The sequence below is a fragment of the Mauremys reevesii genome, unplaced genomic scaffold (genome assembly GCF_016161935.1).
Source record: "Mauremys reevesii isolate NIE-2019 unplaced genomic scaffold, ASM1616193v1 Contig23, whole genome shotgun sequence".
Lineage (NCBI taxonomy): Eukaryota > Metazoa > Chordata > Testudines > Geoemydidae > Mauremys > Mauremys reevesii.
In genome coordinates, this window is record NW_024100833.1 from 322701 (window position 1) to 350004 (window position 27304).

At 57.8% G+C, this 27304-nt stretch overlaps 2 protein-coding genes across 2 annotated transcripts in view; both read right to left on the reverse strand.

The window, feature by feature from the left end:
- Window positions 1–20470, reverse strand: part of LOC120393551 (immunoglobulin superfamily member 1-like) — a 44490-nt gene extending 24020 nt beyond the window's left edge. Inside the window, exon 1 of the mRNA XM_039518178.1 lies at window positions 20197–20470. Coding sequence (XP_039374112.1) covers window positions 20197–20341 — 145 coding nt within the window. The 5' untranslated portion in view covers window positions 20342–20470. The remainder of the gene's footprint in view (window positions 1–20196) is intronic.
- Window positions 1–27304, reverse strand: part of LOC120393548 (mucin-5AC-like) — a 353632-nt gene that overhangs the window by 276197 nt on the left and 50131 nt on the right. The window lies entirely within an intron of this gene.

Genomic DNA, 27304 nt, shown 5'->3' on the forward strand with positions numbered 1-27304 from the left:
ACCTGTACCCTCCTTCCGCCCCAGCCCATGGTCACTGGTAACGTGCTCCCAGGGAAGGTCATTCAGCAGGAATGTTGGATGTGCACAGAACACAGACAGGATTGGTTCCCATATGGTTACAGAACTGCAGTAAAGTGGAACAATTTTCAGCTTGTGTGATTGGAGGAGATCTGGATGCATATTATAAGACTGTCCTCCATAAATGAGGAAAAGTTGAGGTGCCTTTATTATTCTTTTGTTCCACTCTTTCTTTCTATGGGGAATTTGCCAATGCAATATCACTGTCTTCCTTTTAAACAAACACAACTAACAACAACAACAAAAGGCAATGGCTGTTGAAAATAGAAATTCCAGTCCTAATAAGCATTTCTTGCTCAATTTTATCCTACTTTTTCTACAGCAAATTACAGTGGATCAGTATATTTGATTTGGGAGAAATGAAGTAACAGCTGCCCAAATTGAACTTGAGCACTCCTGAATTTTGAGGTGTTCAAATCTGGAAGGCAGGTGCTAGATTCCCTTTCTGAACATTAGCTAAATCTGGAAAGGAAAAGTCAATTTCTGCTTCCATGGCTCAGAAGTGGAAATCCTCCTACGTGCCTGGTACTGTATCTAAAGCTGCCCAGGTCCAGAGCCTCCCCTCCCTTACTTTTCATTTTAAATTTTAGTGGGATCCACCTACCTCCCTTGCCAGGCTTCAGATAGACAGATGCACTGTCCATTTAGTCCACCCAATTCCTTCTTTGGAGGCTGCAAGGGGAGGTCACACCAGTATCCCTAATCCAGTCTTCTGAAGGGGATATCTGGACCAAAGCCTTCTACTCCTTGGGCACACTTGTTCCCCATTCACAGTGCCACCCCAGTCTAGCAGTGAGCTCTCCATTCACAGCAAGCTGCAGCATGAAGTTTCAGCTACCATACTCCCTCCCCCTCCCTTTCCAGTTGATCGCAGCCAAGGGAATGCTGGGAAATGTAGTTTTTTCCCTGCTCCAGGGCTGACTTTATAGGCAGGGAGCTATCCAAGGAACTACAGCTCCCAGGGTCCCCTGTTGGTTCTCAGCTCCCAGGCTGGATCCCTGCCGGCTGCCGCCCCTGCAAATGGGCTGCCCCAAGCAGCAGCTTGCTTTGCGGGTGCCTAGAGCCACCCTGGTCGGTTCCCTCTGTGGGATGAAAATAAGTGACTGCTGGGATGGGGGAGGGAGGGAACTGAGCACCCAGCCATCAGCCCTGAAACTCCAGTGCCTGCTGCTGCCCCCTGGCTGGGGAACCCCCCAGTGCCTCCATCCACGTTCCCCATCTGGACATCCCCTCTGCTGGGCCCATGGCTCAGGGCAGAGCCTGGCTCTGAGCTTCCCATCAGCACGGAGCCTCCATGAGGGTCCGTCTGGGGATAGGGCTGGGAAGTGGGGACGCCGAGCCGGGCCCCTCACCTGCTACCACTAGCTGCACAGGATCGCTGGGCTCCATCCAGATGGGTGGATCCCACTTAGTGCTCTATCGGCAGCTGCAGTGCCCTGCATCTCCTCGGCTCAAGTTGCGGATGGAAAGCTCAGCTACGTCCCACAAGGGGTCCATCAAGGGCCGTGTGTCGGACAGTCACAGCTCCCCCTGGGGGGACGACGCCCATACTGGGGTGCAGGGAGATGTTAGGTTTGGGGTAGCTGGGCTCTGCAGGAAGGAGGAGACAGGCCATGAGACACAGACCCCGGCACGGTCACTGTGCCCCGGCCCCAGAGCCCTCCCACACATGGATCCATCTGCAAGGAGCCCAGGGTGGGGTGCCTGGGCAGGGCAAGGAGAGGCCGAGGTGACCTAGGGGCCAATTGTGTTTTCTCTCCATCGGCTGGGGAAGGAGAAATCAGTTCAGTGGGGAATGATCACAAGTGGATCAGAGTTCGCTGGTGTAGCAGGAACTGCTGGGGAGGGTCACACTGGGAACTATTGCTGAGCTGTCTGAACAGTAACTGGCATTCGCTGAATTAAACCCACTTCATGGCAACAATTTACATTCACGGAGCCCCAGTAGCTGGAGTTGGAGCGTCCCAGGCACTAGGCCAGAACCCACCGCGCTACGGTCCCGTCGCGGCTTCTCTGTCCCTAGGCTGGTTTGTTGTGTCTTGAGCCCTCCCCTTGCACCGTCTCTGTTTGCTGCTCTGAGCTCCAGCTCAGATACCTGCAGCGATTTCTCCAGGCGATGGGTCGGCTTCTCAATGCCACAACTGTCCCTCTGCTGCTTTTTCTAGAGTCCCTTTGATCTCGGACAATTTGTCTATTTCTGTTGCTGCCCCTGAAGGTGCCGGGCGGACGTTGTGTCCGTACTATTTGCTCCACTTTCACTACAGCTCACGTCCTCATTTCTACAGCCCGTTTCTCTTTGCTCACAGCTCATTTCTGTCATGTTTCATTCGTGCTTCACTTCCCTTGTGGTTTTCTAACAATGGCTGAGGTAACTTAGAGACTCTTTTTTCTTTGTGTTTCACTGCCTGGTTCTTCCTGTAACTTTCCCCCTCCTGCCTCTGTCTTTCCTCTCTCTGCCTCCCCCTGTTCCTGCCATCTCTGCCCCTTCCCAACAGGACTTTCCCCCTGCCAGCTCCGTGCCTGGCCCCTTCGATGACAGAGCTCGGCCACCGGGTCCCTTTCCACTGGCTCCCGCTCGCTGGGTCCCTGCGTTTCTGGTGCCGGTTGGTACCTCGCTGGCTGCTGGTGTCTCTCCCCGGCGCTGGGCAGCCTCCCGCCAAACTCTAGCAGCGCTCAGGGGAGGAGGTAGGGAAGAGACAGGGCCAGGGTGGGGATTTGGGGAAGAGGTTGGAATGGGGGAAGGAGGCAGCAGAGCAGGGGTGGAGTCGGGATGGGGCCAGGGGCAGAGTGGGGTCAGTGCTTCTGGCTCTGAGTGCCCCATTGGCACAGAGACCCCCCGATCAGTGGTGTGAACAGGAATAATTTGGAGGGGCACTTTGTGTGCCCTGCACAGCCAGAGAAGCTGGCTCTGCTCCCCAGAAGAGTCCCGTGCTCTGGCCCCACTGATTCGGGGGGGATCCCTGCACCTGCTTCCCCCCTTGCACATGCCCCTGCCCCAGAGTGTCCAGCTGGGTGTGGGGCTGGCAGTGGGGATACTGAGCCGGTTAACTCGCCTGCTACCACCAGCTCCACGGGGTTGCTTGGATGTGACCACGTGAACTGGTGCCATTTGTGGTGATAATAGCAGCGGTAGCTCCCTGCGTCTCTGCGGCTCACGTTGTGAATGGGAAACTCAGCCAGGACCACAGCCGGCTCCACGTCCTGCAGCACGGTCGGGTTTCCATCTTTGTACAGAAGGAACCTCATGTTCTGGTACGGACCCCGACACTGGATGGTCACGGCTCCCCCCAGAGAGACCCCCACACTGGGGTGCAGGGAGATGGAGGGTTTGGGGTAGTAGGTCTCTGCAGTGAGAAGGACACAGGCCGTGAGATAGACCCTGGCACAGTCAATGCTCCCTGTCCTCCCCGCACGGTCCCAGAGACGGGGCCCCTGGGAGAAAACCCAGCCAGAGGAACCTCTCCGAGATCCCAGAGATTCCTGGGAGCTACAACAGAAACTGCCTAAAATCCAGACCGCCCCTCTGTACCCATCTATCTACCTAACCCAAACTACATAATGGGGCCCCACAGCTTGTGAGCCAGGACTCCTGGATTCTATCCCTGATTCTGGGAAGGGAGTGGGGTCTAGTGGTTAGATCAGGAGAGGGCTGGGAGTCAGAGGTGCTGGGTGCTGCACAGACACACTGAGAAAAAGCCCCCACCCTAAAGCTAAGCGCTGACTGACTAACTAAACACAAGGTGCAGGAGGGATGATTATCTCTCACTCATACAAGGGGAAATGGAGGCACAGGCAGGTTAAGCAACACCCCAAGGAGTGTCCCATCTGCCCAGAGACCCCCCCACGATGGTCTGGCTGGGAGCGGGGACACCAGACAGGGCCCCTCACCTACTACAATGATCCGCACGATGTCACTGGGATCCGACCAGTTGGGTGGCTCCGATCTGGAGCGAGATCGGCACATATAGATTCCTCCATCTGCCCGTTTGGCGCTGGGGATGATGAATTCACCCCCATCCCCAGCAGCATCCAGCTCCCGGATTTCGATTCCATCTTTATACAGAAATAACCTCCTGGCCCCGCACCGACACTGACAGCGGATGGTGATGGCTCCCCTCCGGGCGATCACCCCGCTTGGGCTGACGGAGATGGAGGGTCTGGGCGCGGGGAGCTCTGCGTTCACACACAAAGAGGAGTGAGATGTTGAGACACAAACTCCTCCCCGTGTGTCTGTAACCTGCCCTTAGCACTCAACCCCAGGGACAGTGCCAGGGGTAACAGACCCCTCACTGCATCCACAGGGAACCTGTGGGCCGGATTCTGATCTCAGCCCCCCGGGGTCAATCCGGAGTCACCCCTGACTGCACTGGGAGCAGGGCTAGGTTCTGATCTCAGCCCACCATGAGGGTGACCATATTTCCCTATGCTGAATATGGGACACCTGGTAAAATTACTTGTATTCAAGCGAGTTCAACGACAATCAGTCAGAACTACGCAGCACAGACCTTCAAATTAACATCGAGTTGACTGAGCCCCTGTTGAAAAGAAATGGTGCGTAGCTGGATTCTTTTGATTGACCTTCTTTAAGGTTTAATGTTCACATGGGGAGGGGTGACACACATACTCCTATCCTCCCCCCTATGGGAAGAAGTTTTACACACACACACACATTCCCGCACCCCTCTCTCACAGGGGCGGGAGGTGCAACTGACCAACAGGATGCTCCCTGCCCAGCGCTTTCCACCCTCCATGCCTGGCTGGGCACCCGGGGACGGACACGCCTCTCCTGGTGTCTGGCGCTGTGTCATCCTGCGGCAATGTGTGTGTGTGTGTGTGTGTGTGTGTGTGTGTGTGTGTGTGTGAGAGAGAGAGAGAGAGAGAGAGAGAGGGTCACAACCCCCCCCCGCCCGATTTCTGCCAGGGTTCACACCAGAACTGTGGCCAGCAGCAGCCTCTCGGCCCGTGTGGGAGGGAAGGGACGGGAGCTGCTTCCAGTCACCGGGGAGGAGTTGCGGGGAAGGGAGGACCTGGCCCATGTCTTTGCAGAGCTCATCTCTCCCCATCTCCCCCGTGGCTGGAAGCAGCTTGTCCCTTCCTGCCCGCACAGTGTGGAAAGGCAGCGAACGCCCCCAGGCTGCTGCTGGCCACCCACATAACCCAGCCGCCCCCTGTCCCCCAGCTACAGCGCGGGCAGGAAGGGGTTAAGCCCTAAGGCTGCATTGTGCCCCAGGGCCCAGGGAACCTGCCTGCAGGGGCCTCAGGGAACCCGGCCAGAGAGGGGGCTCAGCAGGGGAGGGTGCCAGGGGATGGAGCAGCCCCACACTCCCTGGGGGCAGGACCCAGGGCGAGGGGGTGGGGGGCAAAGAGGGTGCTAAGCCCCTGCCTGGGGGGCTGCTGTGAGTATGAATAGGCCTGAGATCACTTCCCCCCACCTCCCCGTCCCACAGATACTCACGTCCAGACACCCCACACTGCCCGGCCAGCCAGCAGCCTGGAAAAGAGACGGCTCATTAGGGACCAGATCCCAGAGTGACTCAATACAACACCCTGGTCTCAGATCCCACCCCATTGTGCGCACGCCCTGGCTGTCTCCAATACTCACCGAGGAGGACGACAGTGAGAGCAGACACCATGATGGGAGCAGTGAGGGGCCCCTCAGCGCTGCCACCAACACCCCGATGCCCAGCTCCACTGAGCCCCAAATAAGAAACTCAGCTGGTGGCTCCAGCTCAGGAAGTCGACGATGTCTCGTCTCTTCCTGCGTCCATCACACGTTCTCTCTAATCTGTAGGCGAAATCTACTGCGGTCAAAGTAAGCAGAGGGCTTTGCAAAACACAAGAAACCCGGGGGCTGGCAGCCTGGCCAGGTGTCATGCAGCTCCCAGCTTGTCTGTGTCTCTGTGAAGAGGGGGAACAGGTCACACTTAATGTACCCTGCAGCCTTGAGAAAGGTGCATCAGTCTGGGAGCCAGGCGACCACTGGGTCTGGTCTTCAATCTTCCACTGACCACGATTTCCATGAAAATTCCATCCCCTTTTCATGCTGGGTTCAAGCCCGACTGACTATCCATGTCGGTAAAGTTAATACATGATCATGCAATTAAAGGTTGGCGTTGTAATGGAGCTGCATGATGGGGAGAGTTAAGGATGTTCAGAAAACCTTAACTGCGGCATTTCCTGGTGCAGGAGGGTTTGACTCTGCAGCCTTCCCTCTCAGCCTGCCAACCTGCCCACCTGCGACACGAGCTGTGGCACGGAGTGAGGAGCGGGTGCGATGGGGGACGCCTGGATTTGCTGCCCCTTGCACCGTAGCTGAGCGGTGATGGCGGCTTTCCACTGTAACACCTGGTTCTAAGGGGCTTTTCTCAGCGTGTGAATTAAATCAACCAGGTTCAAAAGAAATTCAGAGAAAGAGAAATTCCATCCTGGGCCCCCAGCGGGTCACCAGCCGGGAGAGACCCAGGGACCTTCTAATGCCCCCGCAGAGACCCTGCCCCCGAGCTGGAGGAGACACTGTCAGTGGTTATGTGGCCAGGCCCCTAGAGAGGGACGTGACACAGGCTTTGTTTATACGCCATTGGCTAGAGGGCAGCAGGAAGCTGGGAGTCAGGGGGCTCCATTCCTGGCTCTGGGGCGGGGGGGGGTCTAGTGGTTAGAGCAGGGGGGGCTGAGAGCAGGTTCCAGGTGTGATGGTCGCACCATCCCCCATCCATTCTCACACGGTGCTGGGTAATGCCGGGGCACCGTGACTCAGGGCCCTTTAATCCTCCAACCCACTGCTCACCTGCCACCCCCCAACCGCCCGGGAGCCTCCTCCCTTAGCTGCTCTTGGCCGCACGGAGCAGGAGGGGGATGAGCAGCAGTTTTGCCCACAACTAACACCCCCCCCAAACCCTGCGTGCCCCACATCTCCCAACCTGCTCCCTGGCCTTCGAATCTCCCCAACCCTGTGCCCCGGACACCCTCCCCCCACCACAGCCCCTCCCTCCTCACTCCCCCGTCCCTGCCCTCAGTTAAGATGGCCGCCATCTCCCAGTATCCCCTGTGGGCTTGGTGCCAGGCTGCCCTCAGGGAAATGGTGGCCACTTGGGGTTGGGGGGGCAGGGGAATACGAGGGGTTGGAGAATGTGGGGGGAATGTTGGGGGTGGGGGCTAACGGCGCAGGAGCTGGGTGGCACGGCAGTGACAGGGAAGTAGGGAGAATGGAAGCTACCCCCAGTATTTGGGGGGTTCCTGGGTTCCACCCTCATGAGCATTTCAGGGTGAATCTGCCCCATGGCCATGGGGAACTGTGGGGCCATCGCCTGCCCCTCGCTTCCCTTGCCACTCCCCCAGCTGGACAGAGGTGCCCCAGCTCAGCTGGAGTTTGGAAAACAAATCCCCTCCCATCCGCTGACCCCGGCTCTGTGAGAGGGGATCCCCTACTCCGTCCTTCCCCCTCCAACCTCCGTCCATCCCTACCTCCAAGCTCCGCCCCGCCAACCCCATCCCGTCTCCCCTCAAATCCCCATCCTCTCTGCCACGGTCCTGTCTTTCCTGAAACCTCCCACCCCAAACCGACCTCAGCCCATCTCCTCCTTGTCCCTGTCCCCCCTCCAACCCTTGTTCCCCTCTCCCCTCAAACAGCCCATCCTGCCCCCTTGACCTCAACCTCATGGGCGCCAACTTATATGGGCTCTTGGAGCTAAAGCCCCAGGAATATTCATAATCAGGGGCTCAGCTCCACCAATATTTGGAAATATTAGATTTTTCCCCCTTCCCAGAGTTTCCCTGCCTGAATGTAAAGAGAGCCCACAGTTGCTGCTGCTGCCGGTAGCCTAAGGGCTGCAGCATTAGCATAAGAGGAATGTGCTAAGTATTAGCATAAGAGGAATGTGCTAATGACTGCTGAAGCACTCAGGAGGGGGAGGGAGGAGGAGGGGAGGAGGGCCTCCCCTCCTCCCCTCCCCTCCCCTCCCCTCTCCTCTCCTGCCCTTACCTGGAGGAGACACAAACGGGCCAGGAGACAGACAGACATTCACCTTAGCAGCTGTTGCCTGTTGGGGCTTCCGTGAGTGTTTGACCCTATGATTTTTTATTATGTTTGAGTGTTTGACCCTATGATTCCCCCCCCCAATTCCTACTCCTACCCCCAGTGAGGCACAGCAGGCTGCACAGGGGAGGGAGGAAGCCACATGTGAAGGCAATGCCCCCTCCCCCAGCACCCACCAACCCACCCGCCACAGGAGGGATGGGAGAGGGAGGCTTCCTAGACCTGAGCAGCTGGGGCTTGGGTGAATTTTATGACACCCTGCTCCCCCACCCCATAGCCAGCCACCACCCTGCCTACCCCACTTCTGCCCCATGCTGGGCAAGGGGCAGCCCCATCCACAGTGAAGTTATGGTGAGGGGCAGCAACATGGAAGGCCACCTGTGCCCCCCCCAGTACCCATCATAGGGGAGGGGAGTGAGCTTTCTGGACCTGAGAGGGGCTCTAGGAGCATGTGCAGAGTGTGTGTGCCATGGGGGGCAGGAGGGGACCCTCCCCTGGAGCTTGCTGCTGCCAGTGGTGGTGATGGGGAGTCCTCTCTGGCCCTAGCCCTGGGGCAGCCTGTCTGCACCCCAAGTTCCTCATCCTCAGCCCTGCCTCACCCCAAAGCCTGCACCCCCAGCACCGAGCACGCTCCTGCACTGTGAACCCCTCATCCCCAGCCCCACCCCAGAACCCTCACCTGAGGGGAAAAACATGCAACTTAAATTTGGTGGTCAGTTTGGAGTATCATTGTATTTAGCACAATATTTGATTATTTTACACCCTTCAAAGTATGTAACTGGTCATATACAGGTGTTTTCTCTGAATACTGTCTGTGTGCCTCAGTTTCCCCAATGCATTTCTTAAGGCTCTAGATGGTGGGATAAGGGGGTGTGATTGTTGTAAAGCCCTAGAGGGCCAGTGTGATGCCGTCTGCACAGAGAATGGCTGCAACCCTGCCTCCAGGCAACTGATGGCCTGGGCCACTCTCCTGCACGGTGCCAACTGAAGGTGTTGGAGAACAAAGAGATCAGGTGGCCTCCTAATGCTTGGAAAAGAGACAAAGGCCAGAGGAGGCCTGTCAGTGCCTGTGCAGACTTCCGGGAAGCCCATGGTGTGGAAGGGGATGCTGGGATGCTTTGGAACAACTCCATACAAAGCCAGTCAGGACTCTGGGGGAGCCTCCTCTCTGAGCATACTGTCTCCAGGGCAAGAAGCTTACACCTTCCTGGGTCTGACCTCGGAGCATTCAGCATGCCCTTCCACACTGTGCACTTTCTGCAGCGAGTCTGCCCAGGCAGGTCCTGGGGCAACCAGAGGTCCCTGCACCCCAACTCCGCAGTCAGATGTGACTCTCAGCCAGACAGTAAAACAGAAGGTTTATTAGATGACAGGGATACAGTCTAAAACAGAGCTTGTAAGTACAGAAAACAGGACCCCTCAGTCAGGTCCATCTTGGGGGGTGGGGAGCCCAGACCCAAGTTCTGGGCCTCTCCCGATTTCCCCAGCCAGCTCCAAACTGACACTCCCTCATCTGGCCTCTGTGTCTCTTCCGTACAAGGAGGCCACCTGATCTCTTTGTCCCCAACACCGTCAGTTGGCACTTTGCAGGGGAAACTGAGGCACCCACACAGTATTCAGAGAAAACATTAAGAACATTCCCACTTTGTCACAACAGGTGCAACAAAATTTAATACCGTATATTAGGTATTAATAGGCAAGTGCTGCTTCTGACTTTCCACTTTTAATTGACCCTTGTAATCTTGTGGTGCTGACGCATTGTAGCTTCATTTTATATCAGCTTACAGGGTGAGAGCGGGGGGGGACGGGACACCACCATTTTGGGCCCCACCAAAAATTATACGAACCTGCCGCCTATGCTCAGCCTATCTCCCCTGCAAAACGCACCCACCCACCCCCTTTCGGTCTCCCCTCAAATTCCTCTCCCCACTCCCTCCCTGATCTCAGCCCATCTCCCCTCTAATCCCGCCCCCCCCCCCGCCCTCGGCCAAACTCCCATTCCCTGCTGCTCTTTGCAGAGGGTCTCACAGGCCCAGAGGGCTCAGGAGGTTGGAAACTCTCTCCCTCACCAGCGTTACCCAGGCCGGGGGCCAGGGCTCATTTCAAACCGAGCCCCTGGTTCTACTCAGCTCCTGGGCAAACCCCCAGCAGCAGCCGCTCACAGGCGAAGCTTTGGGGTTAACCCCCTGGACAAGGAATCACACCCGGCCTGTCTATTGAAACGGGGGCTGAGCGACTGCGGCCAACAGCCGGAGTCAGCCCGGCTCCAAGTCTCGCTCCTTCGGGAGTCACCGGAGCAGAGCCGCTTGTGTCCAGACCAGCCGGGCTGTGGGGGGAGGAACCGGGTCATTTCACTCTCCGTGCGGACGGCCAGGGCGGCCGCTGACCCCGCTCCTAGTGTAAGCGGGGGAAGGGTCCAGCTATTGTGGGGAACTTTCCTAGCTTACACCTGCCCCGGTGGGATTGGCTAGTGAAAGGAGCTGAGTCCTCGCTCCCACTCCCTTTACCCAGCAGGGCCGCCCAGAGGGGGAGGCAAGAGGGGCAATTTGCCCTGGGCCCCACAGGGGCCACCACAAGAGTTTTTCGGGACACCTGAAGCAGGTTTGACCCCGTCTTATCGTGGTCACTTAGGACAGGGGCGAGGGTGTCCCCACTCTGGGGCTCTCTCTTTGTGCTGGCTGCTTCCCTGACCCACTGATCAATACATAGAGTTCAGAGCACGTACAATTTATTAAACAGCAACTCATTTTTTTTTTTTTAAATATAGGGAAAGTTAAAGGAAACAAGTCACCGCCCTGTGGGCACAGGGACACCACAAGCAGCCACCTCTGCAAGGGAAAGGAAGTTCACAGTCTGTTCCTCACACGTCCAAGGCCTCCTGCCCAGGCCCTGGCCGCAGTGCGGTGAGACCACAGTGTGACAATCTGTCCCTCAAGTTCGCACCGTGGAGCCCCCGTATTCACCACTACGACAGAGCTACGATAAGCTGGGTACAAAGTTGCCTTGTGAGGCATCATCTTAAAAGTCTTGATCTCTTGAACATTCGTCCCCTTTTGGATTGTATGTGCTGTCCTTGTGTGGGACATTCTGAAGCATTGCTGGGTGTGCTACTGAAATATGTTGTGAGGTTGAGAGATGCCCACTGTCACCCTTTCAACTGCAATAGGGGACCAGCCAGACAGTGTTAATGGCTCATCAACACCCCTCAAGGAAAGAATCCACTATCCCAGAGACTGAGCTCAATGGAGATTGCTGGACCAATGGGGACTGCCTGGTCCCCGTGTCACAGCAAAGATCTTTCCAGCAAACTGGAAGAAAATACAAAAGAGGGGAAGGGACATAATCCCTGGGCTTCTCTTCCCACAACTCAACACCTGGAGGAACATCTGGAGGAATCATAGAATCTCAGGGTTGGAAGGGACCTCAGGAGGTCATCTAGTCCAACCCCCAAGGACAAAGACTTGAACTGGGGAAGGGTGGTCCCAGGCTGGGATGGAGTCCAGTCTGTGCTTGAGGTTGCTGATCCTGTTCCTAGCAAACGGTCAGACGGGAGGTGGGGAAGAGACAGGATGAAAATGGGGGTGAAATGCGGCTTCTGGAGATGGTGTCAGGTGCTGGACACGGGTTAGTGACAAGCGGGTGCGTTGGCTGCAAGGCGACCCCGACCCCTGCTGCTCGGCCCCTGGGTGGTTACAATCCGGGCAGGGCCGGCCCTGCGTTGGGTCCGTTCTCCTTAGGCCGGGCAGGTGGGGTGGGTGCCACACACCCGACTGCAGCACCCGATGGGAAGCCAGGAGCGTGAGCTAGGAGAGGAGGAGAGACACAGCGGGGCGGAAAATAACCCAACCAGGGAAGGGAGAAGGATCTCCAGGGCCTTCCCCGCGCTGCCAATCAGCTGTCCGCACGGGCGGGCTGGGGGCCGCAGGTCACAGCAATGGGACGACTTCCAGATCGCGGGGGGAAAACAAAGGTCCTTAAACAAGAGCCAGGCCGGCCGGCTCCGGCCTCTCAGGGCGAACGTCCCTCAGAGGAGTCGAGGGGCTGCAGCGCTGGGCCGGGGCTGAGCTGGGGGAAGATGAAGATGAGACGAGCTGAGCCGGGACAGAAGGTTGGACGGGGGAGGAGAGAGAGTTGAGCCCATCGTGGGGTTTTTAAATAAAGTCTCTTTTTAAGGAACCCAACGAGGGGGAAGTGGGCGGCCTAGTCCCTCCCCCTCATTATTTTGCCCCTCATTAGGCCCAAAGTCCCTCCCGCCAATTTGGGGCTATTGACTCCTGGTTCCAGCTTCTGTTTTCGCTCAGCGCGATGTCAACAGTCCTGGGGCTGTAGCCAGGGGGCTTTTCGGGTCAGACCAACCCAGCGTCTGTGGCTGGTCCTCTCGCCCGGGTTACAATGTTCAGCGTCGTCCCCAGTTTCCCCTGGTTCTCGGGGCCCTGGCACAGCTGGGGAACTTGCCCGTGGGTTTTACATGTGAGCTCGCAGCCGGGGCCGCTTCGCAGGCTCAACAGCCACAACAGTGCGAACGACTCCCAGGCGGCTCAGGCTGGCGCGACGATCCCACGTCCCCTCCGGGGTGGCTGTGTCGGAGTGTGACCCGGAGGCCACAGGCTCAGGGGGTGCTGCCCACAAGCCCCAGGGCCCCTGGGGTGCCCCGTGTCCCGACGGTCCCTGCTGTCTGTTAGGGCCGGAGCTCTCCCCAAACCTCTGCCGTGTGTGACAAAGTGGGGGATTTTCTTGTTTTTTTTCTTGGTTTTCCAATGGTTTGCATGTGACGGAGTAGGAGGCAGTGTCCTTGGGTGTTACTGGTTTAACGAGGTGAGGGGAGAGGGAGTTTGTTACTACAGAGGACCTGCGACAGAACCGGACCCCAGCCAATGGCCTGGAAAATGGATACCCCAATGACTGGTGACCTGGTGACCTGGAGGACCAGCTCAGGAGTCACAGCCGGTTCTGGCCAGTGGGAGGACAAGCACCCCGGTGACCTGACCAGCCAGTTCCAGCCAGAGGAGGACAGAGGACAGAAGAGAGGAGAGGAGGCCCAGGCGACCCTGTTTCGCTGGGCTGTAGCCAGGGGGCTTTTCGGGTCAGACCAACCCAGCGTCTGTGGCTGGTCCTCTCGCCCGGGTTACAATGTTCAGCGTCGTCCCCAGTTTCCCCTGGTTCTCGGGGCCCTGGCACAGCTGGGGAACTTGCCCGTGGGTTTTACACGTGAGCTCGCAGCCGGGGCCGCTTCGCAGGCTCAACAGCCACAACAGTGCGAACGACCCCCAGGCGGCTCAGGCTGGCGCGACGATCCCACGTCCTCTCCGGGGTGGCTGTGTCGGAGTGTGACCCGGAGGCCACAGGCTCGGGGGGTGCTGCCCACAAGCCAGGGCCCCTAGGACTCCCCTTGTCCTGACGGTCCCTGATGCCTTTTAGGGTCTGGAACTCTCCCCATCCCTCTGCCATGTGTGACAAAGTGGGGGATTTTCTTGTTTTTTTTCTTGGTTTTCCAATGGTTTGCATGCTGACGGAGTGGGATGCAGTTTCCCTGGGTGTTACTGGTTTAACAAGGTGATGGGAGAGGGTGTTTGTTGTTACAGAGGACCTGCGACAGAACTGGACCCTGGCCAATGGCCTGGAAAATGGATACCCCAGCAACTGGTGACCTGTTGACTGGGAGGACCAGATCAGGAGTCACAGCCGGTTCTGGCCAGTGGGAGGAAAATGGGCTGCGAAGAGAGGACCCCGGTGACCTGACCAGCTGGTTCCAGCCAGAGGGACCAGAGGACAGAAAAGGGGAGAGGAGGCCCAGGCGACCCTGTTTACCCAGAGAGAAGACAAAGGACAGAGGCTGGGCTTGGGGACAGGTGATATCGGATGCCCTGCTCCCCAGCCAGACGTCCCCTCTGCTGGGCTCCAGGCAGAGCCTGGCTCTGACTGTCCCATCAATGCCGACCGCCCCCAGGGTCCAGCTGGATGTGAGGCTGGGAGCGGAGACACTGAGCCGGGCCCCTCACCTGCTACCACCAGCTCCACAGAGCTGCAGGCACATGACGAGAGGCAGGAGCTGGTAGCTGCAGCTGTAGCTCCCTCCGAGCTGCCGGCCCACTTCTTCCTGATACCTCACACATTGTCTCTAATCTGCTGCCAAATCTAGTGCGGTCAATGTAAGCCGAGGTCCCTGCAACATCCAGGATACCCAGGGTCCCTCAGCCTGGGCAGGTGTCATATAGTTAGTTTGCAGCTTGTCCCTGTCTCTGTGGGGAGGGGAGAAGGTCATTTTCAATGTACCCTGCAGCCTTGGGGGAGGTGCAGCCCGGAAACCACAGAGTCTGATCTTCAATCTTCGTCTGCCCATTGTAAATATTTCCATGCAGATCCTCCCCCGTGTTACATTCTGGTTTCAAACCCAGCTCATGACTCATGTAGCTAAAATTAATACGTGCTAATGTGTAACCTTCTGCCAGGGGGAGTCGGCAGCAACCAGGGCCGGGTTCAATATCCAGGGCTCCCTCCTAACAATGCAACACAGACCCGGCTCGAGCCTCCGTCCAATCATCTGGGGAAATGAAACAGCCCCCCTGCATGTCTGTAAGAGACGACCCTGCCCCACGCGCAAGCCCTGAGTCCGTCTAGAGCAGAGAGAACTGTGAATAAAAAGGGGAAAGAAACCCGGCATTAATTTGGGGAAACACCCCAACCATGATTCGCCACATCTGACCATGAGCAAAACTCAGAAAGGGCAGCTTGACCCCCCACCATGTCCTTCCTGATAAGAATTGTGTTGAAGTTGCTGATACGTGCATTTTAGAAGAGCAGGATGTGCCCCAGCAATGTCTATTGGGGCCTCAAGGCTGCAGACGCTGGAAAAACCCACATCCGGTTAATCAATAATCAGAAGGAACCTCTTGCTTGGCCATTGAAACTGCTCACTTAAGTTTGCTTTAAGGGATGTGTCACTGTATTACTAATGTATAAATAAGGGGAGGGGGGAGTTTGAGATAGTTGGACTCTTTTGGGATTTGTTTGGACTCTCCCTCTGGATACATCTTGCGGTCCCCACCGACAGACACAAGATTTGGCCACCGGAAGCCTGCCGCTGTGTCACTCAAGAGCCACACTCAGCTTTGGTAATTATCAAGGGTTGGGGGTGTTTTACTAACCTGTTGCGGACGTGTGTGAGTGTTTGAGACGAAGTAAAGTTTAGCTTTTAAGTGAGAGCACTCTTGTGTTGTCCTTTTTGTGCAGCCATGTATCGGTCGGGCGGCCACGTCTCCCCTGATTTATTTCCTGACACCACCTTGCACGGAGTAAAAGTTACCAAGAGCTGGGGATGGTGAATACCCCCGTCCCCAGCAGCATCCAGCTCCCGGATTTCAATTCCACCTTTATACAGAAATAAACTCCTGGCCTCGCACTGACACTGACAGCGGATGGTGACGGCTGCCCCCGGGGTGATCACCCTGCTGGGGCTGACGGAGATGGAGGGTCCGGGTTTGGGTTGAAAGAACCATGGGTAACACCTGGATACCCAGCCCCTGTGCCCCACCCCAGAGCGATTCCCCTCTCCCCCAAGTGTAACACACACTCCCAGAGCAGGTACAGGGGTGCTGTGGATTATTCAGGGGGGGGCTGGTTTGTGGTTCTGTGTTTATTACAAATCTGGAGATTAACAGGATGCAAAATAACACAAACAGCTGCCTCGGCGCGTCCCCTCCACGTCCTGGTGCTCAGCCCCCCTGGCCCCCCACCCGTGGGGCTGGATGGGGCAGCACTAGCTGGAGGGAGGGCTACGGGGGGGGGGCTATAAGCCGAGTCTGTTCTCTGGGGGAGGAGAAATCACTCTGTCTGCCCTGTCCCTCCAATGACTCTCCCTGGGTTCACGCTATGGGGGTTGGTGGGGGGCGCTCTGCCTGTGGGGCCCCTGGCTCACGTTGATGGCGGCGTACAGGACGGGCTCGGCGGCCGGGGCCAGGCCCCTCCGCTTGGCCTGCAGCGCCTGGCGGTCCAGCTCGGCGTAGGTGAGTCCCTCGGCGCCGATGTCAGGCTCCAGGGGCTGGGAGGGGAAAGAGACCGGTGTGTGTGTGTGTGTGTGTGTGTGCCAACACCAGCAACACCAGCTGAGATCCCAGCAACCAGGGGGCAGCGATGACCCCCGACAGCCCCACCCCATGCACAGTTGCTCTGACACGCTCTGTCCTGTCCAGCAGGGGGCTCCCGAGAGCTGCTCTTCTCTTTCTCTCCCCTGCCCCCCCCGCCCAGGGAATCCAGCAACACCCCCACCCACCCACTCCAGCCCACAGAGCCCCCCCTGCACCTGCCCCCCATGGAATTCCGCTGACCCTCTGCAAATCTCAGACAAATGCAAACGTTTGCAGGAAGGATTGAGAGGGATCGGGGTGAGGTTGGGGGGGTGCAGGGTCAGGCTCTTATTCTCTGTGTTCTGGGTTTCCTGCCCCTCTCGGGGGGGAATCCTTGTTGCTGATCCCCAGCTCCGGTGTCTGCCCTGAGGGGGCACGGGGGGGCCAGGCAGAGTCTGGGGCCTGGCGTCAGAACATGGCTCTAGTGGGACCTGTGCCAGGCCGGATGGTGGGGATGGGGGGAGGCTGGATGGTGCATTGGTGGTGGTGGTGGGGGTTCGAGGATTGAGTGGAACTTACCAGGACATCCAGCTGCTTCCCTTCGCCCATGAGGCCGTCTGTGGAATGGAGACACCCCCTTGGTGAGGGGCTGGGCCCAGATCAGGGTCCCAGGCCCAGCCCCCCACGCCCCCCCCCACCTGAGCCCTTCTCAGACTTGCCCACCTGCCTCCCAGCACACTGGGGTGGGGTGGGGTGGGGCGGGGTCAGTAGCCACACGGTGCAGCCAGGGAAACTGAGGCACAGAGTGGGGCTGGGAGCCCCAGAGGCAAACAGTGAGTCAGGGCTGCACCCACATCAGCATGCCCCCCCCACAGGACACGGCCCCTGCCCCCCACTCCATGGCTGCCCCCTCATGTGTGACTTACAGATTGTGGCTGCAGCCTCGGACTCCCTACGGGGAGAAAGAGAGAGAGAGAGAGAGAGTAACAGAACCCAGGAGTCCTGGCTCCCAGTGCCCCCCACCCCGTTGTAACCACTAGACACCACTCCCCATCCCGAGCCAGGGAGAGAACCCAGGAATCCTGTGTGCTGGGGCAGGTAGATGGGGGGTGGGGAGCGGAGCTGGGGTCTTACCTGGTCTGTCTCAGGGCTGGTGCTTTCCCTGCAGAGACACGAAGCAGAATCGCCCATGAATCAATCCTGATCCCTGTGTACAAGCCCTGCCCCTCAGCCCTATAGGGCAGTTGGGATGGGGGGCCCAGGACAGAATCCCCCCCCCCACAGCTCTGCCAGGGGGAGACCCGTCCCCTCCAGCTGCTGAGCCTGGATATCGTAGAAACAGGTCCCCATCTCCTACAGCACAGCGCCCCCTAGTGTGCCCCCTGCCCCACCCCCTGCAGCTCAGCACCCCCTAGTGAGTCCCTGCCCCACCCCCTGCACCCCAGGGCCCCCTGCAGCCCAGCACCCCCTAGTGCTGCCCAGGGGCTTTGGGGCCAGCTCTCCCTGCCAGGGGAGACCCCTCCTGCTGGGCCCGTGCCCCACCCCCTGGGTTTCCTTCCCCGTCTCCCATCCAAGCCGTGACCCCTTCCCAGCCCGGCTTAGCAGCGGGTTTAACCCTTCCCTCGCTGGGCGGGGCACTCACTTCTGTAGCAGAGGAAGGCCACGAGGAGGAGGAGGAGGAGGCCGGCGGCCGACACGCTCACCCCGGCGATGATGGGGATGCTCAACTTCAGTTCCGATCCCGCTGGGAAGCAGCACCAGGCCGTGAGCGGCTGGTTCGTTACCTGCTGCCCCAGCCCCTCCCCCTCAAGGACCCAGGAACCCACAGCAGAACAGTCTATGGGGCTAGTGGGGAGGGGCAGGAGCAGAGGGGATTCTGGGTAAGAGTGGTCAGGGGGTTCACTCCCAAAGGCAGAGGGCTATACTGGGGTGTGGGCAGGGTGTGGGCAGGGGTGTACCTCAGGCCCCTTGCTTGTGAAGCCAGCTGGGCCCAGATCCTGCAGCACTGCTCCCCACCCTCAGGTCCTGCCCCTGTCCTGGGAATTTCTCAGGAGCTTCAGCTTACTTCTGTGTAGGAATCATATGGGTGGCAGGAAGGCAGGGGGAGGGGACTACTGGCCAGGGAGGAAGCACTGAGATCACTGGGAGAACCAGGCCCTGGTGAAGTGATCAGCAGCAGAAGCCATCATTAGGTTCCAGAGTCAATGACATGTCACTCTGAATTGGCAGGTTACAGAGTTAACACAGTGTCTATCTGGGTTGGTAGGTTCCAGGGTTGACACGCTGCTGGGCAGCACCCCTGGGTGGGGGGAGCCCTGCTTCTGAGCCATTCCCCCGGGCTGTCTGCAGACTCAGGCAGACAGACGGGATACACGGGATCGTTATCCTCATCTCTCCATCCTCGGCCCTGTTCTCCCAGGGGGATACGCACTGAGCTGTGCCCCACATGGGTGGCTTTGTGGTGCCGGTGGGCAGCACAAAACCTTGGTCTGTGGGACCCCCAAGATGGGGCTGTGCATTGGGGGGAAGCTCTCCCAGGCCCTGCCCCCACCAAGCCAATCTGGCATCTGCCCAGTGACACCCCCCACATATGAAATGAGGCCGATGGGGGTTCAGATGGGACATTTGCTATGGGGATCTGTCCCCATCCCACCCAGCCAGCCCTTTGTGGCTCCCCCGGGTGGCGGCTCCTTAGGCTGCACAAAGCTGTTTTGGCGGAGGGCGGGTTTGATTGTGATTTCTTAGCCCCAGCCCCGGTACCTGGCCCCACGCTGCTTGGGCGAGTAAAAGTTGGCGTCATTCCCGGCTGAGTCGGGTCGGTTCCCCCTGTGGGAATAGAACCAGCGTCTGTCAGGGGTGGGGCGCGGGGGTGAGAAAGCTGGAGCCCTGGTGTCTGTGGTTAGTTATACAGGGAACCTCTTCTCCCACCAACCAGCAATGGTGGCTCTTCCCCGGGCTGAGCCGGCATCCCTGGGGAGAGGACGGGGCCCAGGGATTCGGGCCGGCTCAGCGCCCCCGGGATCCCAGAACGGGGAGGATCGACCCAGCGAGACCCTGAGCACAGATACAGCCCCTGCCTGGCTCCACGGAAACTGGAACCAAAATCATGACTGACTGGTATTAATTACCAGGAGCCCCTGTCCTGGGCCAGCTCCCTTATGTGCTCGGAGCTGTACAGACACACGACACAGAGATGGTCCCTGCCCCAGCCAGGTGCCATTCACACCTGGAGTCACTGCGGAGCAGGTCTGGGTGCGGCTGTTCCTATTTGGGAGGAGGAACGTCCCTGTGTCTGTAGAGCTACAAGGGAGCTTGTCTGCCAACTGGGGCTGTGTCAAACCAGGGGCGCTAATACCGACACCCCAGACTCGCTCTGAGATCACCGGTGGGGGTTGGGAACCACACGGGATGTGTCATTTCAGGTCCAGTTTTCACATAGACAAGGTCTTAGTCCATCTTTCGATCTGTCCTCAGATGTGCTCCCATCTGTCCACCGCCCTACATTCCCAAGGACCCACATTCTCACCGACCCATGACTGTCCGTTCCCATGGATCTGTCCATCGCCCTCTATCTAGAAGAACTGAACCCATCAGTTCTGTCTGCAGGGACCATCCCCCTCCAAATGGCCCGGGTGGCCCCGTGGGCGTCTGTTCCCTGGGGGATGAATTGTTCCATTTCTCCCGCTCACCTTCTCCGTCTGGCTCCGTCGGGGGGTCATCGGTCTCCTGGGGCCCAGCTGGGTCCGTTCCCTCTGTGGGATGAAAATGAGCATCTGCTGGGATGGGGGAGGGAGGGAACTGAGCACCCAGCCATCGGCCCTGAAACTCCAGTGGCTGCTGCTGCCCCCTGGCTGGGGAACCCCCCAGTGTTTCCGTCCAATCTGGGCGTCCCCTCTGCTGGGCCCAGGGCTCAGGGCTCAGGGCAGAGCCTGGCTCTGAGTGTCCCATCAGGGCCAAGACCCCCTGAGGGTCTGGCTGTGGGGTGGGGGGCTGCACATGAGGATACCAAGCCAGGCCCCTCACCTGATACCACCAGCTCCACGGGGTCGCTGGGCTCCGACCAGATGGGCGGGTCCCACTTGGTGCTATATTGGCAGCTGTAGCTCCCTGCGTCTCTCTGGCTCATGCTGCGGATGGGAAACTCAGCCACGTCCCCCATGGGGTCCATCGAGCGCCGTGCGTCCGGGTCTCCAGCTTTACTCAGAAAGATCCTCGCTCCCCGACACCGACACTCACACCGGATGGTCACGGCTCCCCCCAGGGCGACCTGCCCACTGGGGTGCAGGGAGATGTTGGGTTTGGGCTCTGCAGGCAGGAGGAGACAGGACATGAGACACAGACCCCGGCACGGTCACTGCGCCCCGTCCCCACAGCCCAGCCCCAGTGACGAGGCCAATACAGGGGCTGCAGGGAGAGTCTCCTGGATGCTTTTCCCCCAAATCCAAGACCAAGAGAGCTGGGCTAGCGACACAAGAGACATGGGGCCCCCACCCCTCAGCAGGGCAACGGCGCGGATCCATCTGCCAGGAGCCCAGGGAGGGGTGGCTGGGCAGGGCAAGGAGAGGCCGAGGGGACCTAGAGGCCAATTGTGTTTTATCTCCATCAGCTGGGGAAGGAGAAATCAGTTCAGTGGGGAATGATCACAAGTGAATCAGAGTTCGCTGGTGTGGCAGGAACTGCTGGGTAGGGTCACACTGGGAACTATTGCTGAGCTGCCTGACCAGTAACTGCCATTGGCTGAATTAAACCCACTTCATGGGCAACAATTTACATTCATGGAGCCCCAGGAGCTGGCGTTAGAACTGAAGGGTTAGAATCCAGGCGCATTTTATATAACAACCTGGTATATCGATTGTGCCAGCTGATTTCCAGACCCGAAGTCCAGAGTTTGGTCAAGAGACTGGAGGCCTAGCAAACAGTGATTAGCTAAGAGAAGCAGAATAAACAGAATATAATCTTGCTCGGCTAAAATAAGCTTAATCAGCAAATTGCCAGGTATTGGAGCTGAAAACTGAATAATTCCGTCTGATTTGAGTTGCAAATTGAACAAAAAAATCCCTGTTCCTATTGTGTTAGTTTCTTCTATAGGGAGAAGTTCTTCCCACACATCCAACCTTGAGTTTTTCGCCTTCCTCCGAAGCATGGGGCAGGGGTCGCTTGCTTAAGGAGTGGGTGGATCGGCTTATATGGCCTGCATCTTGCAGGAGGTCAGACTAGATGATCATGAAGGTCCCTTCTGATCTTGAATTCTATGATTCTATGATTCTATGTCAGTATAAGATATGGCATCCTCCCACCTCCCTTTCCCAGGGACCAATGCCTGCCTTAAAACACAAACGAGACAATTCTTATTCCCATATCTACTTTCACTGTTTCTTTGCTTTAATCCCTAGGAATGTATCTGTTGGACAATCAGAGGAGTTGCTTCATTCTGTCAGAGACTCGAACCCCGACAGCAAAATTCGTTGTCTGACCGCAGAGAGACAGGCAACACCAGCAATGTCCGATCAAAAGCTCTTTATTGACAAGTGCATGCATCAATAGAGAGCAGCTCGGCTCCAGAGAGAACCAGCCCCCCCTTTACAGCTTAGTACTAGCCTATATAGACAGTTTTATTACGTCATAGATCATTCACTTGAGCAACCCACCCCCCTTTGTCTAACAACTAGAAATTAGACACCTTTTAATATATACGCATGCCTAGTCTCTACAGTATTAAATTGTTAATATCTTAACAAGCGCCAAAAATTAGGAATGTAGGGGAGTTAAACACACCGAAAACTAAACCGGGGAGTTAGAGTCAGAACTGTGGGATGTTAGTGTTTCTTATCAGTTCTTCAAACACTGTTCCTAACATAACACAGCTGGTACCAACCCCTCACTTATCTCACTCTTTCCCAGGGCTTTGTGAGACAATGCTGCTTCTCAGTATTTTTCCACTCTGGGATTACCCAGGAACCTCTGTTAGCCTGACTTCAGTCAGGTTGGCATAACTGGTTTTCTGCTACATCTTTATTCAGGCCTAACAATTCCTATGGACCCCAAATCAGAATTCCACATATATATTTTATACTAATAACATTTTATCAAAGTATTAATTAAATGTTAACTTGCTAACTTTTGACTATTCTATTGTAATATATTAATTGACAGTGTCTCTGAGCCTAATAAGCAAGGTGACACTCCGCCAGCACTGTGTGTAATAAACTCCTGTGCTTGACTTCTACACGGTGTGGATTTATGTTCCTTCAAGAACATACGAGGCACTAGGCCAGACTCCACCGCTTCATGGTCCTTTCGCGGTTTCTCTGTTCCTAGGCTGGTTTCTTGTGTCTTGAGCCCTCCCCTTGCACCGTCTCTGTTCGCTGCTCTGAGCTCCAGCTCAGATACCTGCAGCGATTTCTCCAGGCGATGGGTCGGCTTCTCAACTGAGCTACTGTCCCTCTGCTGCTTTTTCTGGAGTCCCTTTGCTCTCGGACAACTTTTCCCTTCCTGTCGCTGCCCCTGAAGGTGCCGGGCAGACGTTGTGTCCATTCTCTTTGCTTTTACTTTCGCTACAGCTCACGTCCTCCTCATTTCTTCAGCCCGTTTCTCTTTGCTCACAGCTCATTTCTGTCACGTTTCATTCGTGCTTCGCTTCCCTTGTGGTTTTCTAACAATTGCTTAGGTAACTTAGAGACTCATTTTTTTGTGTGTGTTTCACTGGCCGGTTCTTCCTGTAACTTTCCCCCTCCTGCCTCTGTCTTTCCTCTGTCTGCCTCCCCCTGTTCCTGCCATCTCTGCCCCTTCCCAACGGGACTTTCTCCCTGCCAGTTCTGTGCCTGGCCCCTTCGATGACACAGCTCAGCCACCGGGTCCCTTTCCACTGGCTCCCGCTCGCTGGGTCCCTGCGTTTCTGGTGCCAGTTGGTACCTCGCTGGCTGCTGGTGTCTCTCCCCGGCGCTGGGCAGCCTCTCTCCAAACTCTGCCAGCCGTTTCCACCAGCAGCGCTGGGGTGGGGGAGGAGCTGCTGGCTGCTGTCCCCCGCTGGTTTCTTTCCTTCCCCACCACAAAAAATCCCGCCCCAGGCTCGAGCTCCCCCAACTTCCCCTGCCCGGGAATCCTTGGGGGTCTCCCAACAGCTGGTGTTTCCAGGCTGCTTCTGAGCAGCCAACGTGTGCAGCTCCCACTGCTCTGTAACTCGACAGCCCCCAGCTCAGGAGGGCATCACACAGCCGGCCCTGGAAGGCAGTCACAGGCTGGGGGCGGGGCCGGCTGGGCAGCCCCTGGGATTGACTCCTCTGTGGGTCTGCAGAACTCGGGCCGCCGGGGGAGCATCCCCCTGGGAAAGGCCTCTGCTCTGCAGCTCCCCCCGGGGAAAGGATCCCCCCTCCCTCGGCCTCAAACCTCCAGCAGCTGCTGCTGCCCCTTGCTGGGGAACCCACCAGTGATTCTGTCCCTGCCCCCAGCCGGGTTTCCCCTCTGCTGGGCGCAGGGCAGAGCCTGGCTCTGAGCGTCCCATTGGTGCAGAGACCCCCGATCAGGGGCGTGCACAGGAATATAAATGTAGCCGCTTTTGAGGGGGCACTTTGTGTGCCCCCCCCCAGGCAGAGGAGCTGGCTCTGCTCCCAGAGGAGTTCTGTGCTCCGGCCCCACTGATTCAGGGGGGCCCTGTGCCTGCTTCCCCCCTTGCACATGCCCCTGCCCCTGAGGGTCCAGCTGGGTGTGGGGCTGGGAGCAGGGATGCTGAGCCAGGCCCCTCACCTGCTACCACCAGCTCCACGGGGTCGCTGGGATGTGACCTGATGAACGTTCTGTACCAACGGCGGTAATAATAGCAGCGGTAGCTCCCTGCGTCTCTCCGGCTCACGTTGCGAATGGGAAACTCAGCCAGGTTCCCAGCCGGCTTCACGTCCTGCAGCACGTTCGGGTTTCCATCTTTGTACAGAAGGAACCTCACGTTCTGGTGCTGAGCCCGACACCAGATGGTCACAGCTCCTCCCAGGGCGACCCCCCCACTGGGGCGCAGGGAGATGGAGGGTTTTGGGTAGCTGAGCTCTGCAATGAGAAGGAGACAGGCCATGAGACAGACCCCGGCACACTCACTGCGCCCCGTCCTCACCGCATGGTCCCAGATATGGGGCCCCTGGGAGAAAACCCAGCCAGAGAAACCTCTCCGACATCCCAGAGATTCCTGGGGGCTACCCCCGAAACTGCCCGAGGACCGAAATCTAAAGCAACCCTCTGGACCCATCTACCTATTTAATGGGGCCCTGCAGCCTGGGAGCCAGGACTCCTGGGTTCTATCCCTGGCTCTGGGAAGGCAGTGGGGTCTAGTGGTTAGATCGGGAGGGGGCTGCGAGTCAGAGGTGCTGGGTGCTGCACAGACACAGTGAGAAAAAGCTCCCACCCTAAAGCCAAGTCCTGACGATCTAACCAGACACAAGGTGCAGGAAGGATGATTATGTCCCATTCATACAAGGGGAAATGGAGGCAAAAGCAGGTTAAGTGACATCCCAAGGAGTGTCCCATCTTCCCAGAGACCCCCTTGATGGTCTGGCTGGGTGGGGGCTGGGAGCGCGGACTCCGATCTGGGCCCCTCACCTACTACAATGATCTGCACAATGTCACTGGGATCCGACCAGTTGGGCGGCTCTGATCTGGAGCGAGATCGGCACATGTAGACCCCTCTGTCTGCCCGTCTGGCGCTGGGGATGGTGAATACCCTCGTCCCCAGCAGCATCCAGCTCCCGGATTTCAATTCCACCTTTATACAGAAATAAACTCCTGGCCTCGCACTGACACTGACAGCGGATGGTGACAGCTACCCCCGGGGCGATCACCCCGCTGGGGCTGACGGAGATGGAGGGTCCGGGTGCAGGGAGCTCTGCGTTCACACACAAACAGGAGTGAGATGGGGAGACACAAACCCCTCCCCGTGTGTCTGTAACCTGCCCTTAGCGCCCGGCTCCAGGGATAGCGCTAGGGCTAACAGACACCTCACTGCATCCACAGGGAACCTGTGGGCTGGATTCTGATCTCAGCCCCGAGGGTCAATCCGGAGTCACTCCTGACTGCACTGGGGGCAGAGCTGGGCTCTGATCTCAGCCCACCAGGAGGTGACCATATTTCCCTGTGCTGAATATGGGACATCTGGTAAAATTACTCGTATTCAAACGAGTTCAATGGCAACCAGTCAGAACTACGCAGTACAAACATTCAAATTAACATCAAGGTGACTGAGCCCCTGTTAAACAGAAATGCTGTGTAGCTGGATTCTTTTGATTGACCTTCTTATCTTTAAGGTTTAGGGTTCACGTGGGGAGGGGTGATACACACACCCCATCCCCCACCATGGGAAGAAGTTTTACACACACACGCACACTCATTCCCGTACCCCTCTCTCACAGGGGCGGGAGGTGCAACTGACCAACAGGATGCTCCCTGCCCAGCGCTCTCCACCCTCCATGCCTGGCTGGGCACCCGGGGACGGACCCGCCTCTCCTGGTGTCTGGCGCTGTGTCATCCTGAGGCAACGTGTGTGTGTGTGTGTGTGTGTGAGGGAGAGACAGAGGATCACATGCCTTCCCCCGCTCCCCAGATTTCTGCCAGGGTTCACACCATAACGTGACAGCAGCAAGGCCTGTGCGGGAGGGAAGGGATGGGAGCTGCTTCCAGCCACCTGAGAGGAGTGGGGGGGAAGGGGTGACCTGGCCCATGTCTTTGCAGAGCTCATCCTCCCCCTCTCCCTCATGGCTGGAGGCAGCTTCTCCCTTCCTGCCCACACAGTGTGGAAAGGCAGCGAACGCCACCAAGCTGCTGCTGGCCACCCACATAACCCAGCCGCTTCCTGTCCCCCAGTTACAGCGCGGGCAGGAAGGGGTTAAGCCGCCTCCTGAAGCGAAGGGGCAAAGCAGGGAGGGGACAGCCAGAGGGGAGCACATACAGGGCTCATGGGTGGGCAGCAGAGGTGACACGTGACCGGCCGCTGCCTGGCACCTGCCCGCACCCACCAGCCATTGCAGCTCGTGCCAGCAAGAAACGGGACGGGGGGGGGGGGGCCTGCTGGCCAAGACCTGGCATGCAGCAGGGGCTGCGCTGATGGCCCAGCTGGGGACTGGCGGGTCCTGCCAACTGCGACTTCGCCCATCCACCAGCCATGCACACGCACCCCCGTCGTCAGCCACTGGACCCCGTCACTCACCTTTGGTGGGCAGGCGGCTGGGAGCAGGGATCTGGCCAGTCCTCATTCAGGGAAGGCAGAAAATATGGCAGGACCCAGGACAATGGAGTGGGGGGCGAGCGGGTGCTAAGCCCTTGCCCATGAGGCTGCTGTGGGTATGAATAGGCCTGAAATCGCTTCCTCCCAACCTCCCCGTCCTGAACACTAAAGTTTCCCCTGCCCCACAGATACTCACGTCCTGACACCCCGCTCTGCCCGGCCAGCCAGCAGTCTGGAAGGGAGACGGCTCGTTAGGGACAAGATTCCAGAGGGACTCAGTTCCCACCTGCCCCATGGGCACATGCCCTGGTCTCAAATCGGCCCCCGCCATGGACACACGTCCAGGTCTCAGATATCCCCCACCCACCCACATGGATACACGCTCTGGCTGTCTCTGATACTCACAGAGGTGAAGGATGATGAGAGCAGATGCCATGATAGGGTAGCAAGGGGCCTCTCAGCCCTGTCTCCAACACCCCAGTGCCCAGGTACACCGAGCCCCAAATAAGCAACTCAGCTGGTGGCTCCAGTTACAGGAAGTCAACGATGTGTCGTCTCTTCCTGAGTCCATCACACATTGTCTCTAATCTGTAGGCGAAATCTACTGCGGTCAAAGTAAGCAGAGGGCTTTGCAAAACGCAAGAAACCCGGGGGCTGTCAGCCTGGCAAAGCGTCACGCAGCTCCCAGCTTGTCTGTGTCTCTGTGGAGAGGGGGGACAGGTCACACTCAATGTACCCTGCAGCCTTGAGGCAGGTGCATCAGGCTAAGAGCTGGGCGACCACTGGGTCTGGGGCCTTCAATCTTCCACTGACCACGATTTCCATGAAAATTCCATCCCCTTTTCATTCTGGGTTCAAGCCCAGTTGGTGACCCATGTAGGTAAAATTAATATGTGATCATGCAATTAAAGGCTGGTGTTGTAATGGAGG